The sequence below is a fragment of the Salvia splendens genome, chromosome 9 (genome assembly GCF_004379255.2).
Source record: "Salvia splendens isolate huo1 chromosome 9, SspV2, whole genome shotgun sequence".
NCBI classification, from domain to species: Eukaryota; Viridiplantae; Streptophyta; class Magnoliopsida; order Lamiales; family Lamiaceae; genus Salvia; species Salvia splendens.
In genome coordinates, this window is record NC_056040.1 from 20,663,798 (window position 1) to 20,684,915 (window position 21,118).

Here is a 21,118-nt window from a genome sequence, read left to right on the forward strand (position 1 = left end):
ATAAAAAGATGCATAATTTATTGACCGTTAGATTACATGATCTCGTGGTCTAAATTTGGCCTTGGTTTTGCAATAATAATTATTTATACATGTGGAGTGTGATAACTTATTTCGTTGCAATTAAGTTATGCCTTCCAAAAAGCAAATGCAAGAAAGTAATAAAATGGAAGGGTAAGAGAAGAAAAATCCTTCTATTATAGAGAAAATTAAATTGAATAAATCTTACTTCAAACATATACAATTTCTTGTTGACAATCTAAATTTCAATAAAAGAAGAATTAATACCCTTCAGCCACTCTTCACACAACTATGTCTATCACTTTACAGCACACGAAAAAAACAAAATGAATCATGAAGAAACGCCAATGCATATGCTATAATTTACATATCATGGCAAACCTATTTAGGCCGTGTGGCCTTCCTAACAATGCCCCTCACGCCGACGAGGCACAAGGCCCGAAAATTGGAATTGACCCGGACAACAACCAATTACTGTTGGCCGAGCAAATTGTGTGATGAAAATATACAATGGAAATGACCACAATTACAATAGTAGTGTATGCACAAAGATTCACATGCTTTTTCTTGTATGGATTCAACTTCAATGGCGATGATAGCAAGATCATGATTCGGATCATTGAAGTAAAAATACGAATCCCGAGTTTTCACGGAGTAACGGGGGAGGTTCCACATCAGCCACATCTACTTGTGGCATGGTTTTGGAGAGGTCATCAACAGAGAAGGGAATGCTGCAAAAGGAGGTTAAAAATTAAAATACATAAATTTAATTATCAGGATACATCATCCAATATAATGGAGAAATGATTTACTAAGATTGATTTTTTTTTTACATTGTTGTTGCAGCTCACCTTATACAAAGATAGCTAACTGAAAAGGAATCACTCTTACTAGTAAAAGGGAGTGGAAACCAAGAAAAAGAAGACCTACCTCGAGTCGTCATCCAACAGAAAGGAACTGTTAACCGAATTCTGAGAGTCCTCTGTCATCATAACTCTTATACTTGAAATGACCTACAAAATGTGTAGGATATGACATAAGTCGACAGGAAAATGGAACCGAGAATGAGGTTGTGCAAAGACAGACTGGCTAAAGAAACTGCTTACATCTGCAGAAACACTATGAGTGCCATATTTATCATCCCAGTACATGGTGCTAATCCTGTATAGCTGTTGAATGCTTAGCACCTGTCAAAACAATGGAGACGTTTAAACACGAAAAATGAGTTTCTTAAGAAAGTCTATTGCAGTGGGGAAAGAAATAAAAGCAGGATGAAGGTCAACTCACGGGACAAAGTTCATTTGTAAGTTCATTCAAGGTCTTCTTGGGCTTTTGATGAATGACCTGAAATATGAGCCGATGAGGATCCAATTAGCAAACAATCAATACAAAACATGATAACTATGTTGGAATCAAGAGATGAATTGAATGTGAAATTCTCACCAAAAATCCAACTGCCTGTCTAATATGCTTCAGTTCATCCCAAGCAGAGCCTACATACTGGTCACCGTATATTTTGGTAAAAGCACAATATAAGGTGGTTGGTAACAAAAAATAATGATCAAAGGAGAGCTTACATCCTCGGTTGCATTATAGCACCATTGTTCTAGTTCAGCCAACCCTGATTTGACATACTCCCCATTGCTGAATGAGCAACATTCGCGCCGTAAAAGAAGGCTGAAAATATATGAAAAGAGAAGACATCAAACGACATTTCCTCCAATGCCAAATTCTAAATCCTAAAGGATAATACTGTACAGCATGTATTTTAAGATCACGGATGACATGCCTGTTGAATAATTGGACATTGATGAAAGAAAATATTTGAGTGAAAATCTTCCGGACCAGGATAGATGGAACCTATATTGTGTAACAGCAAGAACACGAGTATATATTAAAGAAAGAACAGATTTCAAATAACCCAAATTTAAGAAAAAATCGGAACTTACATAATTTGCTTTCATGATCTTCAAGTAATTGTTTAGATTTTTCACAATGCTCTGCCAATGAGCAATTAGTGCTTGTTGAGCAACAGCATTAGCTTGGGTACGGCCTTTAACTAAACTTGAACGAGATGTCCTGGGAGCCTGCGTAAAATAAAGAAAGTTTCTCACTCGGCATAAAATGAAATGATGTGTTATCAACCAAATGCCATACACATACTCTGAGACTAAAAGCTTAATTTTAACTTAATACATGTTCCGGACCAGGATAGAATCTCAATTATGGGGACAGCCGATACAAACACGAGAATAAAAATGGGGAGTGGTGGAGGAATCTAAAATTGGAATCCAAGTACCATTCTCAACAGGTATTGCTGGATTTACCTGGATACATAACCCAATCAAAGGGGAAATTTCTTTCTTTAAGTTGTCTCTGATCATTCCATATATTTTTTCCAGAAAAGCAGTAAGCTGCTGCTTGAACAACAAGGCGGGATACTTGGCTTCTACTTGCCTCACATCTTCTAGTCTACCAAGCATCCGACCATTCAGAAACGACAGTCCAGGAGTCTGAGGTGAGGTCCTCAATCCCTTCAAAAATCAATGTCAAGAATAACAGAGGCATAAAAACTCAAGTATGACCAGGTGATATTCAGAAGGCAGAGAAAATAACACAGGCACTACATACTTGTGACATCCTCCCAAAAAGAGAAGCTGATGATGACCTACGTCTGTGGGGGGTTAAGCTAGCTGCCCCACTTGCTTTGAGTGTATGTTGAAGCAGCATTAACAGAGTCGATGTATTACATAACCAGTAGGCTAGAACGACATTGTTATCAGGGACCTGCAGAGGAGTTCGAGAATCAGTAATTTTAGTGGTTGGAAAGACATCATTATATAGCTTCCTTGGCCAGACAACATGAAGACTTAAAGCAAATTAACGTGTCAAGTGATCATATAGTGAAGGCTATAAAGATGTCCATAACAATCTACCAACCTCTATGGATGAAGCTACAGACTGAATTATGCGGTCAAACACAGTTGTCCTCTCAACCTCAAACGACCTCCAGTGAAGAAGACTTTTGTAAATAAGACAAGCAGCGACAGGTTTGCCACCAGCGAAACCCAGATCTTGAGAAATACATTTTACCAGAAGGTCTTGATTTTCCTATGGAACACAGAAAACTAGATTAATAATTGATTGGGGTTAGAGGAAAAAGGTGTACGGAAACTTGCACCGCCATCATAACTTTAATTCGGATAAATACATTTGCAAGCTACTTACTTGCTGCTTTTCATTGAGAGATTTCTGCGGTTTTTCTTCAGATTCAGGTTCCTTTGGAGATGCAACAACAAGAGCTGTATCCTATCATAAGAAATAGAGAATACATATAAGAACCACAAAGTGCATAATTTTTACACTGTTACAATGAAAAATCACAGTGGTGACAGTCTTACATAATTAGGCTTCGTTTCTGCATTGTGAATATTTCCATTCTCCTGAGGTCTCTGTAACATTAACATGGAAATAAGAATGTATAAATTGAAATAAATATGACAATGAAATCAAATCAGCAGTACCTGAATGATAGCTGTCCTGGGTCTTGCAGGCATAGTTTTCCCTGTAGGTGACATGGTTAGGGCTTGTTGACGAAGTACTTGATTCTCCGACTCAAGGTTCGATAGCTTCTCTTCAAGTCTGATGTAAGATAGGAAACAATCACAAAATAAAAACAAGTCGCAAAGAACAAGTAGATATTGACCAAATGAATATCAGATAATTCCACATTTACTTTCAATAAATATACCTTTGTGTGGAATCTTGAAACTGATCCACTTTTCCAGCAGCCTCCTCTAACTTTTTAGCAAAATCCACTTTTTTGGATTCAGCTTCTGCACAGACCTTTTTAGCCTCTTCTGCAGCCTGTTTCTCCAAAAGCAGCAAAGCCTGCAGATAATAGTGAAATGGGTTGTAGAATTACTTCTTAGTCCATCATAAAAAGGTGACTGAGAATAGATTCTATTCTCAATAACCATTCAAAGTAGAAACCAGTTAATTAGATGCTGCTGCTAGCACTTCACTCTCTTTTCATAAGTTCCCTATTAGCATGTAAACAAAGATGTGATCAAAGCAAATGCTATTACTGTCCGCAATTATTCTTACCTTGAGACTTTCTACCTCGGCTGTTAATGCATCAATCTTTGCTGTGTCTTGGACCACAACTGGGGTTTCTTTAATGACTGGTGGTGCATCTTCGATTGCCTTGCGAGCTGCTTCCTGTTCTTTTATCACCCTAGCGTTTGCTTCTTCCACTTGTATTTGCATTGAATGTAATGCCTCCTGCAACTTAGTAATTTCTTGTGCTTTTGTTTCCTCCAACTCGGTCTACGTTCAACAAAATGTCAATCAAGTCAAGTAAATAAATAGTTAAGGACCACAAAAATTTTCAAAATGACTTACCCTTAATCGCTTCTCAAACTGCAAGCGCCAGGTAAGCTCCTCTACTTTTTTTTCTAGCTTGTCTTTTGCTTCTTTTAAGGCTCCTGTTTCCCTAGAAGCCTGTCCATAGACAAAATGTCATACAATGTGCAAGAAGATATCCGACTCTCGTAATGAAAATAGACAAAAAGGATAGATCAGAACCATTCGAAGCTTTCGGAGCTCTTTCCGAGCAACACGTTGCCTCCAACCACATTGTGTAACAATAGCAGCCTTTTGGAGACTTTTATAATACGAATATTCTCTGTAACCACGTGCATGAGCCTGCATATGAGCAGCAAAAGGATGTGTCAATAGTTACAATCTCCAGTTGCATTAATCCTCTGTTGGACTTTTGCAGTATGAAAGTGATATCATAACCTGAATTTTAATTGCAGCCTTGGTCTGTTTTCTGAATCTATGTTCGCCACGAGCGGTCATTGCCCTCATGCCAGTCTGCACTATGATAGCAGAATTCTGCAATGCTTTGTAAGATATCCGGGCAGTGTAGCATCTGAAGTTCTTCTGAATCTTAAGAGCAGCAGCTTCACGTCGCAATTGCTCATAGAAATTGCAAGCAGAAATAGCTAAACATTTACAAATAAAACAAACGTTATGTTTGAACAAGCAAACATCAGTTAATGGAATCATAAGCAAATGGGAGATGAAGTTCAAGGCACATGGAGAATCTTCTAAAACTCTATGGAGCCATACAGAGTATTCAAAAATTCAAGCAATGATTGTAGCACCACTGGTAAATTTCTCAAATTAGTCAACAAGCTATATCAACGCAGAATTTTCTGAATCTATAAGTAATAGAATCATCACAAACTTAGATCATGAAGTTAATATGTGCACACAGACAATGAGTCTGACCAGTGGACTTGTAAATGACACTTCCCCTGTAACTTAAAAAGATATGCATATTCTTTCCTTGTTTAGAGTTGATTTTCTTGGAATAAATAATAAAACCTGAAATCAAATATTTGGATATTCGGATGTGAAAAATATAGAGGTTACCTCGCCAACATGACTGTAATTGTATTGCAGCTCTCCTCAATACAACAAAATCTCTCCGAGCAATATAAGTACGAATTTGCCTTTGAATTGTTTTGGCTGCATTTCCAAGAACTTCGGCTCTTCTAGTATCTAGTTCAGCCATCTGACCAGCTCGAAGGAAGACCTTTGTCTTACCTAGCTGCAAATTCAAATTATAAATGCATAACACAAATATGAGACCTTGTATCATAGAATGTAAGTATGTGACAAAAGTCATAGCACGGTGATATTTTCAAGCCCAAAAGAGATAATTGTATGTATTTGACATTAATAAAGGGAAAGTTTAACCATTTTTTATGCAATTACCTGATACCCCTCTAATCTCATTTTATCCAAGATCATCTGACATGCATCCTTGTCAGGAATGCTGCACAGGTCAATATCATATTATCATGGACTTGTTCATAAGCAAAAACAAAGCAACTCATTAGCAGATAAGAAACAAGTGTTAGATTGAAAAAAAAAACAGTTTAAAGCATCATCAGAGACTTACTTCCCATCTAAAACTTCAGGAGCAAGAACACCAAACCGCAGAAGAAACTCATCAAACAAACGTCTGGTGGGGTATCCAGCACAACTGATTCTGATAGCTTCGAGAACACCCTGCATTGTACCGAATATTTTATTACAAGATCCTCCACGAAGAGAGAGCGATAATTCAAAACTCAAACAAAGCTTGTATGATCAAATGATGTTCCAAGCAAGATCAAGGTTTCCCAAAATACTTACACCACATCGCAGTTGCTGAATAATGTTTGCATTCTCAAAAATGGCAGGCTTCAGGACATTGTTTGGTTTCACACATCTGATGTAATGAGGTTCTGTTGAATTCAGTGTATCCATTAAAGATACAAGTTGCAGCTGCAGGCATAGATTTGGTTAATGCACCGTACAACCCACCAATTGTAAATAAGCTGAAAACTCACAATGCATTTTCCGGAGCCTTTAATGAATCTTAAGGAACAAACTCACAAAAAGATTTTTTTTAGCATCAATGTAAACAAACAAAACACACAACATACATCCAAATAATTGTAAGCATAAGCCAGACATCCACATATACCGTATCAACTATTCACCTCCAAATCCACAGTATTTTAACAACAATTATGCCCCTCCATATCTTCTGTTAATGTTTCTAGCCCAACAAATCAGAATCTCAATGCAACACCTATAACTTGTGGCAGAAACAATTCGAAAGAAAGTGAATCTACCAGCTCACAGCCACGAGGAACTTAAAGAACAACTACAAATTACTTAATCTTAACAATCGAAGTTATTCCAATGTGTCAAACTGAAAATCCATGTAAAGAGACTAAACCAGACACTTATAATCAGATTGTATCATTTCTTTTTACAACTCTCGACGGACAAATTTGAAGTGAAAAAGGGGGGAATTACAGAATGCCAAAGCAAACTATAAAATGGTTATGTTTACTCTTCTGTAGCTAAGATGTGTCAGAAATTTCTAGGGGTGGCTACAACCAAATAGATAATATGCTCCAACTATATGTTTATCTCACATCTTTGAAAGAAATAATCAGCATAAACATGTTTCCTAAAGATTCCACTCCACTACAAGTGCCTTAGATATTCCGTGGATGTATAAAAGGCTTTGTAAGAACTAGAGAAATTCGAGATAACCTTAAAGCGTGATCCTATTGATGAAAACTTGGAAGACTTCGATGATTCTTCTGGACTAGGAGGAAATAAACCGGCTGCAAAAGAGCATTTTGAAGCTGTTAATAAATCTTGATGTTCTGCCACCACATAATCTTTGTTCTTGTCCAGGAAAAGATCTGCCATGTATAACACCTACAATTTCAGAAGAGGTACAAGAACAAGATGTTATTTCACAAGTGTCTATTGCAATTGGTCGCTAGATAAGCTTATATTTGAAAAGGCAATGCATCATCACCTCTCCTGCATAGTGAGATATTGCAAAATTGGTACGCGAGAGTTTGGGTTTGATGAAGCGCTTATTTTTGGTAAAAGTCTGATACAACTTCTGAGCAAATGTTTCATGAGTAGATTTAGGAAACATGCTGCACACAAAAAGTAAAATATTAACAGCAAAATACATAGAAACAGAAGCTTAAATGATAAAAAAAAAGTGTAAGATAAAACCCAGCCACCTCAATGACAACAATTGATCCAACCCAAGTTACACAATAAACTTGAACATTAGGAAAGTAATGGACATAAACATTGAGAAGGCATACCATGCTTCATCTAGCAATGAAATTATTCCTCCTGGTTTCTGCACAAATAGAAGAAAATGATATATTACTGGCATGGACTAGTTTACAGAATATTATTCGGGAATCAAGGAAATCAATAACTAGAAGTATCTATGCCAAATAAGATAATAATCATAAATATTCATAAAAAGCAATAAAATATACGCAATCAAACAAATAGAATTTCAGAGCCTCACACCTTCTCAATTAGATCTAAAACATCTTGGTTATCAACAAACTCAATGTAGCTCCAGTTTATCTGTTCTTTCTCATAATCTTCTTGTTCCATCTTAAAGACGTGCTGAAACAAATAGGTGGATGCTTAAGACCTCCAATAAGTAGATGAGATAATTTTATTAGAAACAATTTTGATTTCAGAAAAAACTGAAAAAAAAAACCTGGTTAAAATGCTGCTGCAATTTTTCATTCGTATAATTGATACAAAACTGCTCAAAACTGGCACCATATAAAGAGTCAGAACAACACAAGTGAACTGTACAGTGCAAATGATATATACAGGTAAAGCTTGCCTGTTTTGCTTAAAACTTTCAAAACCATATATATCAAGAACTCCTATTATTGCTTTGGAGTTACGATCCTGCCCAATGGAGATATTTATTTTTTCCACAATCCTGTAAACAGTACAGAGCGAGAGTTCAATTCAAATATCTAAAATGCATGTTATATTACATATATTATACCAGTATATTTAGATCACTAAGTGCTTTTACTTTACCAGTCAAAAAGTCGAGAGTATACAGTCTTTGCCAAAGCATCTCGGCTACCCAATGCAGCTTCTGGATCAAGAGTTCTGGTGATAATTTCCTCAGGTGTCACCATAACTCGCTTAATAAGTGCATCTTCCAAGCTCTTTGGATCACACCTATTGAAAACAAGTTCAGCATATATAATTCACTTTAAAAGTCATGGGGAAAAAAGAATATAAACAGAGAGAAAAAAAGAAAGAAAGAAAGAAAGAAAAAGCATCTTCCTACTTGAGTAATTCAGCAGTCGTGTTGAGATGAAACCTCGACTTCTCATCCTTAACTACCGAAGAATCAATCTCCTTCCCCTTGGAAAACTCAATATTACCTAGATGAAGAATTGCAGCAACTATCCTGAATATTGCCTCCTAAAAAGACAAAATGCCATTAGAAATTTAGAACTTAATAAATTTTGACATTGAATATAAAATTGAGAAATGAAACTGGTGGGCACATTAATATAGTTTTTATTAGGGAGGTACAACCTGCTCGTCCTCACTTATTCCGACTATATCCATAGCCCTTCGAGTCGCAAGGTATTCTTCAGCATCACTTATTCCATCGAGTTTGTAACACTTAGATTGATTCAGATAGTGGAATGATTCTGGGCTTCCAAGCTTGTATTTCTCTCTTTCCTACAGAAAATGGATTCCATATTACAAAGATGGATGCAGCTCTAGCAACATATCATATAAGCTTTCAGAGAAATAAGGAACAAAACCACAAGAAAAAATGAGAAGAAGTACTTCAGGTGGTGATGCACAGAGAAGATAGAAGCAATGGTAGTTTCTTTCAGGATCTGAAATCTGGCAAACACGAGATCTCTCCAGCAAGTAAGTTCTAACAGCGGCTCCAGATATCCTCCCACTTTTGTCAAATTGGATCTCCACGAATTTACCAAAACGACTGTATGATGCAGCCCATTAAAATCAATGCCATGTAGTTAACTTTTTCAAACAAAATACAGGAAATGTGTTCAATTATGCAAGTAAGATCTTAAAATAAAGTATTCTCAAATATGTTTAGTTAGAGAAGCTCAGCAGAGTCACTCACCTTGAGTTATTGTTCCTGACAGTTTTGGCATTTCCAAATGCTTCAAGAACTGGGTTTGACTGAATTCATTACCAATAGAAAACCAATTCAGACAACATCTTAATCACCAGACTTTGTATAGAGATTCTGTTTTGAAGAAATATCGATTGTCAAGCTTAAGCTCCAAGCTTACCTCTAGAACTTGTTGTTCAACGGTTCGTCCTTCTACTCCAGACCGACCACCCAAATATGCAAGATATCTCATGAGCATCTTAGTTGTTTCAGTTTTACCAGCACCACTTTCTCCACTAACTAAAATGGAGTTGCTCTTTCCCTCATTGATCATTGCCCTGAGTGAATAATATAGCATGTAACATTTACCACACAGATCCCAAAAAAATACTAGGAGACGAGAATATAACTAAAATTATTCTGCATGTTTGTCAATACCTGTAAGCAACATCTGCAATTGCAAAAACATGAGGACTTAGCTCTCCAAGTGCTGCCCCTTTGTACTGCTCCATCATGTGAGTATCATACAGATGGGGTAATCTTTGGAAAGGGTTTATAGCAATCAGAATATTTCCAGTATAAGTCTGAAAAGTAAATGGACCACACAAGAGAACATTAAGAGAACTACTTTTGCACTTTTGCTAGATTATAGTTCTAAAATTATAAAGGTATAACATCAGGCTTACATATATTTCGTTTAGTTCATATCTTGTCGCCAGGTTTTGCAGGACCCCTGGTTCATGAAGATATGAAAGCTTAGTCATATCATCCACACCTCCAGGTGGTGCTTCAGTATCCTTCGGGAATACTTTAGAGATGTTTGCAACGACCTGCAAGGATTAGGATATTATATTTTCAGGTGACTTGGGGAAAACCTTGGAGCCATGACATTGTAAAACACTAGAACAGGAACTGTGGAAACTATAATAGAGCAGGCCTAGCCTGCCCATCATTCCACGAGCCCAACATTCTTTTTAAATACTATTAAAAAATATGAAAAATAAGGTTCAACCATTACCCAATATAACTGCAGATAAAGCATACAAGCACATAAACAAACATATTGGCTGATCCTAGAACATAAAATACACTAATAGTAAAAAGAAATAAACTTGCAAAAGCAACACATCCATCGGTTACGGAACAAGCACAATGGTAAATGAGAAACAGTATGAGCTTCTAAAGAAACACAATTTAAAATTGTGCCCGGAGTTGATGTTGAAGGGGAAGAACAACTTGAAATATTAGGAAAATGATCGTTCCAGGGTCATCAGCAGCTAGGTGTTTTTCAAGTACAGACATGTCAGTATCACAAACATCCGCTGCATGTATGTCCATAGGCTGGTGTAGATACCAAGAAGATGTTACAAGAACATTATGTTTTTCAAATTTAATTATAATCCAGCTTATGTTTATTTTTTTTGAGTTTTAGCTGCACTAGACAACTACCTCTAACTCAGACATCACAATAAAACAGCAACAGGAGAGTATTATGATCCAATTGACCACAGAACCAGGGACCAAGAGGCAACCCTAAGGAAACACGAGATAGCCAAATTGACTATAATCAATTTCACCAGACTCATGAATTAATACAAAAAATCAAGTTAGCAAGATCAGTTTGCATTGATGGGTTCATGTGAATTAGCTGCCACAGTAATTTGATCCATCAGTCAACTACTACTAGAAATAAAGTGAAGTGACTATTCATAAAGCATTCATCAGTTAGTTTTCAAGAACAAAATTTTCAAAATGGGGTTCAGTTTATATTCAGAATTGAAATTTTGAATCATCATCTACAGTAAAGAAACACGTATCAAGTGATATGTCACATGAGCAATAGTAGTTCAAAGTAAAAAAATAAATAAAAACATAAATCTAATTTGGCTGTGAACATTCAAAATAATATTTGAAGAAATCACTAATAGATACTAGAATGAAGCAAAGCAGATTAGTTGTCTCGAAAACCAAAAATTGGAGAAGATTTTGACCCATAACTAACAGAAGTAATAAATCACTATAAGCAAGGGAGAATGATTGAGTATATACCTGTTTCCCATTTTTAGTTTTCACATGAACATCTTGCCCGTTTATCCGGCTCACTTGTCCATCAACCCATGCCAAGGCAGGATCCTCAACCCATACATGAGAACCAACTGTGATGTTAACTGGTGATCCCTGCAAGAAAAGAAAGAAATTTGTTGGACAATTTGACTGAACAAGTATAACTCTCTGTATTACACCACATACACAGACTACAAGATTCAGGTTGAGTTCTCCCATTAGAGAGAAGAAAACAATTCTTAGAAGAGATATAAAAAAATACACTGGTGAAAATATTCATTCATGATATATAGCAATGCAAACTTACTATGGATCCTGAACTCTGCCCCTCAGTGGCTTAGTAGAAAATAATAGAGAAGGGGAGTTTAGTAACATAGGCTACATGGTTTTAATTGCAAGCCAAATACAGAAAGAAACCACATAGGCTACATAGTTTTAATTACACGCCAAATACAGAAAAAAAGCCACTTAGATAAGGGAGATTTTAGTAACATAGCTTTAATTACATTTAGCAATGCAAACTTACTATGTACTAACTAACGGAAACAAAAAAAAAACTATAACCTGTTACACTTCGTATGGACAGCAAAGATAGATTATTATTCCAAAATAGGTTCCACGATATTCTTCTACCGCTGGTTTTCTTGACAATGTCAGATAAGACCTCATATTTTGACTAAGATGTCTTATAAAATACTCCCTCCGTTCCATTTCACTTGGCCTTCATTCCTTTTTGAGGTTTCCCACATTACTTGGCATGTTTTTTTGGGTAATTACTTTACACTTCATTAAATATGTGGGCCACACACCTTTACACTACAATCTTACTCTTCTAAATGACCACACCAAAAAGAAATAGGTCAACTGAAGTGGGAAGGAGGGAGTATAAATTAAGGCATGATGGTGAAATTATGATAGTTTACTCCAAATTATGTTATTGTATGGTACAGTTATCTTCCGTTATAACTATCCAACTAGGAGTACAATCACAGGAGTATATTTCATTTATCATGTGTAATTTATAGGATTTAGATTTGCAAATTGTAATTTTTAATTTCAGATTTTTATCAACGTTTTACATAGATTTTCCAATATTCTTAATTCCCTTCGAGGCTTCGACAATATTTAGCCTAAAAATCATCAATGTATTAAAATTATAATTTATTATAGTTATATATGATAAATGAAATATGATCACAGGGTAGTGATAAAATGCAAACTCATATATTGTACAAACTCCAAACTATCATCCGGACCGTTAAAAAATATCAATAGATGACAAAATAGTAGGAATAGAAAATGTCAACACAATATCAACACAACATCAACCGTTGACACTATGTTGATATTTTCTGTTGCTACTATTTTGTCATCTGTTGACATTTTCTAATGGTCTAGATCATAGTTTGGAGTTTGTACAATATTTAGAGTTTGCATTTGATTACATTCCTATGTATATATTTCATTTATCATGTTTTATTTTTGTAGTTATAAGTTGTAATTTATAGGATTTAGATTTGGAAATTGTAATTTTTGATTTCAGATTTTTATCAACGTTTTATATAGTTTTTCCAATATTCTTAATTCCCTTCGAGGCTTCAACAATATTTAGCCTAAAAATCATCAATGTATTAAAATTATAGTTATATACTCCCTCCGTCCCGGGCTACTCGCACATTTGCTTTTCGGCAAGGAGATTAAGGAATGAGTGTATAGCAAAGTCAACAATTGCGGCTGTAGGTGATAATTTTTACTAAAAATGGAAAGAGTGCAAATAACTTGGGACGCCCAGAAAGGAAAATAGTGCAAGTAACACGGGACAGAGGGAGTATGATAAAAAAAATTCTCTTAGAGTACAGGAAAGGGGCCAGAGATTCGGCAAAGATATTGTGTTGCGCAGTTCCACCTCAAAAACAAAATTTATTGAGTTGGCAGAAAGTCAAATGTTATGGGGTATCTGAACTTCAGCCAAAACATTAGGGAAAATTTTTGCATCTTAGTTCTTTTACCTATTAGTAACAAATGAAAAGGATAGTATCAGATTATTTTTTTGAAAAAAATTATTAGTGGTTCAAAAAAGAATGTCAAAAGTCATGCATATTGCTACTTCTATATACTAGTACTTATAATAAAAATATCTCTTATTCTATGAATCTTACTCATATATGAAATGACTTGGCAATGGAAATACTAATTATAAATGAAAATTATGCAATTACTATATTGATTTTTATATTGAAGATGCATTTACATTGAAACATATTAGAGCATTCATAGTTCAATAGATGGCATAGGATTTTTTGTAGTAATTAGAACTGTAGTTGATCAAACTCCAAAAGATGTCGAAACAAATATATTTCCTATATTATTTTCTACATACAATAGGGGTGAAATGGAAATAACTTTGTTCTTAGTTAATAAATCTTTAAGTGCTAACAAAAATAAATTACCAATACACATGCCCAATACCAATTTATTAAAACAAGATGATTTTAATTTATATAGTACTACTATAAGATAGTAATATAACAAGGTCTAAAATATCAGCTAACAATGGTCCAAGAATTCCCTCAAGGCCACAAGTCATAATAGATCGATAAGTATCAGCTAAAGTGCAACAACCTCATATAACAAGTAGCAGATAGAGATCCATTTAAACAGGTTAAAATATAGTTTAAGTAACCAGATCACATCAGAGATACTGTTCTGCTATTTAGTGCTGAAAATGAGATGAGGATTTATTTAGCCCATTAACATATGCTATGGAATTTTTTCATTTTGTGTTTTTTGGTATCCTTATAATATACAGAAAGCAGCAATAGGTCTCACTAAGGAATCTCAATACAGAAACAAACCAAGAAATGTCCACACCAATTTCCAGAAAATAATTAATGTTGTGGCAAGCAAAAAACTCAGCAACATCGTGAAGCCTTGAAAGAAAAAGGTTTTAAATTACAAAGTGAAAATCCAGCAGCAATATGATGGATGGTGTGGAGAAAGTCAGAAAGGTCCAGCACATGCCGATAAGTAAAAGGTGGCCAAGGTTTGCCAAAATGGAAAAGAAGGTATTAACCTTCAAGACAAGAGCTCACAGAAGCAACAGTTAGTGAGCAAGTGCCGTAGGAATTCATGACAATCATCTGTGGGGTTGAGAGAAGAACTACAAAGATATAACGGGACTTGGTGAAGAGGAGTGATTGGTGGAAACTGGAAACAACTATAAATTTGTCAGAAACAGAGGGGTAAAGGAAATTTAAGGCCGAAGTGATTGGTGGAAGCTGACTCGGATTTCCTGGGAATCTGGAAACTTGATCTATGTTCAAGAAAAGCCACATATCAAGCTCAGTGCAGGGAGCAAATCTATGAGGATGGCTATGAACTGTAATAATTCAAGATTAATGTGTGGTTATAGGAGGAGAACGTCTTGAGATACACAAAGGCATTTTCAGGATTAAGAAAGGGACACAAGTCCAAACAAGAACAAACTCGCAAATCAATTGGATATACCTAAAGTCTAAAGTAAATAGGCCAGTATTACAACCCCATTCCAAGTTCCAATTCCATCATGGTCACTAAAAGGATAGGATTCTAGTTCATACTTTTGCGTAATTCAACCTTGATCTTCTTTTCTCTTCTCTCGAGTGACATTAAGATAGGAGGCTTCAATAAGAATGGATAAGCTACATCACAGGAAATCAAAATCCAAAGAAGCCTATCATTGCCTTGGGCTCACTAATTGCCACTTGTCAATTAACAGGTTGAGAGATGAGCATTGGCTAACTAGATTGGAACCGAGACACATCATGTTAAAATCCTTAGTGTTTGGGATGGGGGTCAATGAGCATTAAACGGCTCAATATTATTTTAAGCTCACATATACGGTAGCATTCATATGAACGATAAAAGACATGCATCGAAAGACGAAGCAACCGGCATTCCCCAATTTTTAGCATATGCCATTGGCAGCTCCTACGCCGCCTTCCAAGTTACAGGAAGTTGTTTCCTAACTAAAACATCCAATTCCAGTTTGAATAAATGGAAAATCATCAAATTGGTCAATTTCTGCTAATTGTTAGTAATTTACAAAAATTCCGTCCAACCTCACTAAGGATCAAACAATCTGCTTCCGCAAATACAGCAGAAAGCAATTATCTAAGTTCAGAAGCCAAAGTTACAAAAAAAACACACACAGACATTGCATGATCATTTCCAAATCAAACCAAAATTGCAGCTATGCTAAAACAATCAAAACGGCAGCAGAGAAGTCGTTTTACGAATGAACTTACCATTGACGAATCTGGTAAGACTCGATCTCCTGCTCCTCAGATCATCAACACAGAGCGAGACCGAGCCCTCAACTCAGTGGGTCAGGTCAGATCGGCGCCTCCAGAATCGCCCCACTTAACAAAAAGCAAAAGCAAAGTCTCCTTTTTTCCTCTTGATGATTAACTTGAGGAACTTCTCCCTCACTAACAATTCTCTCTTCCAAACATTTACACACCAAATCCAATCCAGGAGATATGATTAGTGGAATAAGATTAAAGTTTCTGAATAACAATTGGATCGTTGTTTCTCTCTCTAGAAATGTGCTGTCATGGGGAAGGGTACTGTTTCTGTAATTTAGAAGAATTTTTCGCTGTACATTCTTACTCTAGAATTAAATATATTCTGCGTAAAGGTAGTCAGCTCTCTCTCTCTCTCTCTCTCTCTCTCTCTCTCTCTCTCTCTACTGTACACAGGCAGCAGTGACGGGATTACAGGGCGCTTTACACCAAGTCCGACATTACGGGCTGTTACATATACAAAATTATGTTTTTTGCATTTGAGTTCATGAGAATAGTCATATTACCAGATTGACCCCTGTGTTATGTCTGAGGTAATTAATTATTGCTTTCAAATTTGATTGGGAGTAATTATCGTCATTGGCAGTCAAAATCTGTCAACTCATAATTTTGTGAAAGGCTAATTAGTTGTCAATGCATATTAAATGCGTAACTTAGGGTACTTATACATAAATTTTCCCATAATTATTTAAACTAGTGTACTAGAATGGAACTCTATGAAGTTAAAGGTCTCTATTTAAAATTTTTGAATAATGTTTTTGTAGGTCTCTTATGTGCCATTTATAAATTAATTACCCATAAACATATTTATCATGTTTTTTTAATCAAAGAACATATTTAACATGTTCGAGTTGAGCAATATGCATACTATAAAAATGTGAATTTGCATAGAAAATTTGAAAATCCATTGAAAAATAAAATATTTAGAGCATTCCCATCCGCGCTCTTGCCAAAGAGCACGGATGTGGACCCGAACCCACTTTTATTACTTTTTTACTCCATGCTCTTAGGCAAGAGCACAACACCCACATTCATGCTCTTCCGCAAGAACATGCTCAAGGGTCCAACCATTCTATTATTCAATTTAAATAGAAACATTTCCACAATATTAAAATGCATTAAAATATCCGGAATACTATTACAAATTACAAAAAAATTAAAAATTACATAATTAAAATACTAAAAATTTAAAATTACATAATTAAAATCTCGATCTGGGTTCGGGTGCCCACCCGTATCGCCCATCGGGGGTATCTTGGTCATCCACCGGGTAAGGTCGGTAGCCACCCGGAACTTGAGAACCTTGGGTTTGAGGAGGGGCCGAAAATTGCGTTTCTGGACTAGGAAATGGTTGTGAGCCAAACCATTCGTGGTTTCAACCGCGGGAGTCGGAGGGGTGATCGCCGGAGCCGGACATTTTTTTTTGTAAGTAAAAGTGAAAGATTGAGAATTGATAAGAGAAGATGAGAGAATTTAGATGAGAATTGTGTAGTGTGGTGTGAAATTTTTGGTGTGAAAGTGGGGGTATTTATATATGAAAATATGAATTTAGGGGAAAAAATTGAAAAATAAATTAAAAGTGGGGAGAAAAAAGATATAATTTATTCGGAAGTGGGAAAATATTTTTTATTTAATTCGATTTTTTAAATTAAATCTGATTTTTTTAAAAAAAAAGAAAAAATGAAATTGCCAACGACATTGCCGTTGGCCAATCAAGCGCCGCCACGTCAGCTGCTCAGCGGCACGAACGTACTCGATGCATCAAACAGTGTCGTGCCAGCGGCAAGAGCACAGCAGCTAGCAGGGGTTAGCAGTGCCAGCGGCACGGACGCCGTCCTTGCCAGCGAGCACCTCTGCGGATTCTCTTAGAATCGGGTGAGATGGTTGGGCGGCCGCTACCTTGATTTCAATTTTAATATGAGAAAATATTTTAGCATACAAATTTAATGAAATGTAGTCTTACTTTGCAAGTCTACAATTTTTTACATCGACTCTAAAATGTAAAATTAGTGTATTGACTGACTCGATGTAAAAATATTTTACCCGTTTCCAATATTTGCATTTAGCTTAAGAATCATCTAGATTATTGTTTCTTGTGTGGGTGACTAATAGACAGCTTTATCAATATTAATTTTATTATTAATATTTTCATAGCGATTGTTTTAGTTGTTATAAGAAAAAGAAAATATACTGTTACGAAATTACAGATGCTATAGCATTAGTTTTCTCGAAATTTTAATTTCTAAAGTAGTTGAACTTAAATGCATATGCCTTCTAAACGACGTATTTCCTCCGTCCCACATAAAATGTCATATGTTTCCATTATTTTTTCTATTCATTCCTCTTACTTTATGCATTTTCTTTCTCTATTATTTTACTAATTTTGCATTAAAACTCATGTCATTTTCAAAATCATACTTTTAGAAAACGGAGCAAGTATTTTTATTTGAATTATTTTTATTTCTTTTTGTAAATCATGCTTTAGTTTTATTCTCTTTGTTTGTATAAATCAGATCATAAGGGTATCCACTATGGTTCGGCGCGGCTATAGCCACGGGTTGGGGCGACGGCAGGGCGGATTATAGTGTATGCGACGTCCGCCCCGAGGCGGCCTAACTTTCCGGGATGGACGGTCATCAGGCGTAATCGGGGCGAGGACGCGCCGGTCCGGGGCGGAAGAGGCGAATAGGCGCGCCGGTGGACGGCGGTTTATTATTATTTTTTAATTCAATTTATCACATATAAATACACCTCATCCCATTCATTATTTTCACATCATTCCAACTCTTCATCACTCAAGTTTTCTCTCAGTAGAATTTGTGGACTGAAATGGACAATTTGTGGAATGACGAGTGGAATTCTCTGATTCAAGAGGTGCAACACCAGGCCACCCAGGAGGAAGCGGCGCGCGCGACGGAGGCGGCGGAGGCCGCTAGCCCTCATGCGATTACGCATCGGCGGACCATCCAACGAGACCACGCTGTTGCGCACCAGCGTCTAATGGTTGATTACTTTGTGGATAACCCCCGTTATCCACCCGAGATTTTCCGGCGGCGATTCAGAATGTCGCAACGACTCTTCAACCATATAGCAACGAATTTGGCGGAGCGTTACCAATGCTTCACCCTCCAGTGTGATGCCGCGGGCCGGATAGGGTTGTCTACGCAGCAGAAGTGCACATCAGCAATCCGGCAGCTTGCCTACGCCGGACCAGCCGATATGTTCGATGAATACCTACAGATGGGTGAGACAACTAGCCTAACGATCCTTAGGCAGTTTAGTAAAGGGATCCGGAAAATTTTCGGTGGGGAGTTCCTACGAAAGGCAACACCTGATGAGTGTCAGAGACAGTTGGATATGCACAGTTCGATCCACGGGTTCCCAGGAATGTTAGGAAGCATCGATTGCATGCATTGGGAGTAGAGGAACTGCCCGGTGGCCTGGAAAGGCCAGTTCACAACTGGATTCAAAAGCAAACATCCATCGATGATTCTGGAAGCCGTTGCTGACTACCGTTTGCGGATCTGGCATGCGTATTTCAGTGTGGCAGGTTCGAACAACGACATCAATGTTCTTCAGTCATCGCCGCTCTTCAACGAGGAGTGCCAGGGGGAGGGTCCAGAAATCAGCTTCGTAGCCAACGACACGCAGTACAGTATGAGATACTATTTGGCAGATGAGATATATCCGCGGTGGCCCGTATTCGTCAAGACAGTGAATATTTGATCCAACGTTTCGCTGATATGCGCAGAACCACATCACATACCACACTCCAGGCCTATTTGATTGAAGAAGTTTGGTCACGTAGGGGAGGCGGCGCAGTGTGAACACATTTGTGATTCGCACTAGATTAAATTTTCGTTGTATAATTTTTTCTGTACTTTAATAAGACGAAAATTTAGTGTTTAATTTTAATTTCTTCACGTATAGTCGTTTTCTTCTAATTACGCATAGTCCGATAAATTTAAATATAATTGAATTAACATAAATGAAAAAAGATTGGGGCTATTGGAAGTGTCCACCATAGTGTCGGAAACAAAATTTTGGGACTGCGAACAATAAATTTGGGGCTATGGATAAATTTTAGGGCGGGGCTATTGGAGTGTCCACCTTTATAGTGGATACTCTAATCCACATCGATCGATCATACAAGCAAAGCAGAGCAAATCAATCTAATCCAAAGCAGCCTTGCCGGGGCCTCTTCCTCCACAACCTGCGATCCCATCAACCTCGCCACCGTCACGAACGACATCCCCCCGAGCACGTTGTTGAAGCACCTCAACACCACCACCAACGACTTGAACACATTCATCGGCAGCTTCTTCGCCAGTATAAACTCCAACGCGGTCAGCACCTGATACCTCAAGTTGACCCCACAACGATGGTGGAGAACACGAAATCGAGCTCGTTCAGGCCGAAATTAGGGCGCGACGCCATGTCGCCGAGAATGCACGCGCTCACACCTACTAGCTCCTCCATCAGCACCTTGAAAGGGAACTGTGGATCGGCGACGACTCTCTCTCTCCATCCGGTTAAAAATGCTCCGATTGGTCCCAATCCGTTGTCGCGAGGAGAGTTTCCTTCGCCGCCGCCGTTGTCACCTCCTCCTCCTCCGCTGCTAATGCCGGCACCGCCGCCGCCTCCGGCGGCGTGCGGTGTACTTAATTTGGAATCGAGATTAGGGTTTGAGAATTTGAATTTTGTGCATTGGGGGAAATTGAGGGAATGTGAAGACGTGGAGGTGGTGATGAGGCAACGGTGGGTGGGAAGTGAAGAGCAGCAGAGCTGAGCCATCGCCGCTATCTCAAGCGGCGGAGATATGCTTCTCTCTCGAAGATTGATTGTTTGGGAAATATAATTGAGACGAAATGAATTTGGAAATGCAGCTAGAAACTGAGATAATTAAATGTCGATGAGAATTTGGATGCTCACAACATAAATGTATATCTAAATGAAAATTTGTGCTAATGGAGGTTTGGGTGAGAATTCTGCGAATTACAACAATGATATTGGGAACTGTAAACACCAATAGCAGAAAGAAGAGTGTCTCTCACACATATCTTAATATCAACATCTGCTTAATAAGACAAACACACAAATCCAGCTTCCAACATAAAATCCAGAAAAATATTTAAAGAACTATTAAAGGAGTTGATATTCCATT

General features: G+C 37.2%; 2 protein-coding genes across 2 annotated transcripts; both read right to left on the reverse strand.

Annotated features, from left to right (window-relative positions):
• Nucleotides 1–172: 172 nt before the first annotated feature.
• LOC121749834 (myosin-17-like) lies at nt 173–16,334 on the reverse strand. The gene is made up of 39 exons (XM_042144488.1): nt 15,898–16,334; nt 11,597–11,725; nt 10,234–10,377; nt 9,986–10,131; nt 9,729–9,885; nt 9,557–9,615; nt 9,250–9,409; nt 8,989–9,138; nt 8,735–8,871; nt 8,476–8,622; nt 8,270–8,371; nt 8,138–8,195; nt 7,939–8,040; nt 7,722–7,759; nt 7,418–7,544; nt 7,144–7,314; nt 6,229–6,360; nt 5,993–6,102; nt 5,806–5,866; nt 5,461–5,638; nt 4,822–5,027; nt 4,606–4,725; nt 4,423–4,521; nt 4,126–4,347; nt 3,770–3,909; nt 3,543–3,660; nt 3,420–3,470; nt 3,247–3,327; nt 2,959–3,129; nt 2,650–2,805; nt 2,346–2,552; nt 1,968–2,105; nt 1,808–1,878; nt 1,596–1,695; nt 1,462–1,518; nt 1,306–1,362; nt 1,125–1,205; nt 949–1,031; nt 173–749 (listed from the first exon to the last, which is right to left on the reverse strand). Exons 1-39 carry the CDS (start codon nt 15,898–15,900, stop codon nt 635–637), a joined length of 4,584 nt encoding a protein of 1,527 aa, XP_042000422.1. The 5' UTR covers nt 15,901–16,334; the 3' UTR covers nt 173–634.
• A 3,982-nt stretch (nt 16,335–20,316) lies between these two features.
• Nucleotides 20,317–20,748, reverse strand: LOC121749279 (protein RETICULATA-RELATED 3, chloroplastic-like). The gene has a single exon (XM_042143866.1). It carries the CDS (start codon nt 20,746–20,748, stop codon nt 20,317–20,319), a length of 432 nt encoding a protein of 143 aa, XP_041999800.1.
• Between the last annotated feature and the right edge of the window lie 370 nt (nt 20,749–21,118).

Excerpts from the sequence above, each read along its gene's own strand:
- LOC121749279 (XM_042143866.1), bottom strand. The coding sequence starts at position 20,748 with ATGGCTCAGCTCTGCTGCTCTTCACTTCCCACCCACCGTTGCCTCATC.
- LOC121749834 (XM_042144488.1), bottom strand. Across the intron at positions 8,196-8,269 it reads GAAAGTTTTAAGCAAAACAG|TTTTGAGCAGTTTTGTATCA; the intron begins GCAAGCTTTACC and ends ATATGGTGCCAG. Across the intron at positions 4,726-4,821 it reads AGGCTGCAATTAAAATTCAG|GCTCATGCACGTGGTTACAG; the intron begins GTTATGATATCA and ends GCTCATATGCAG.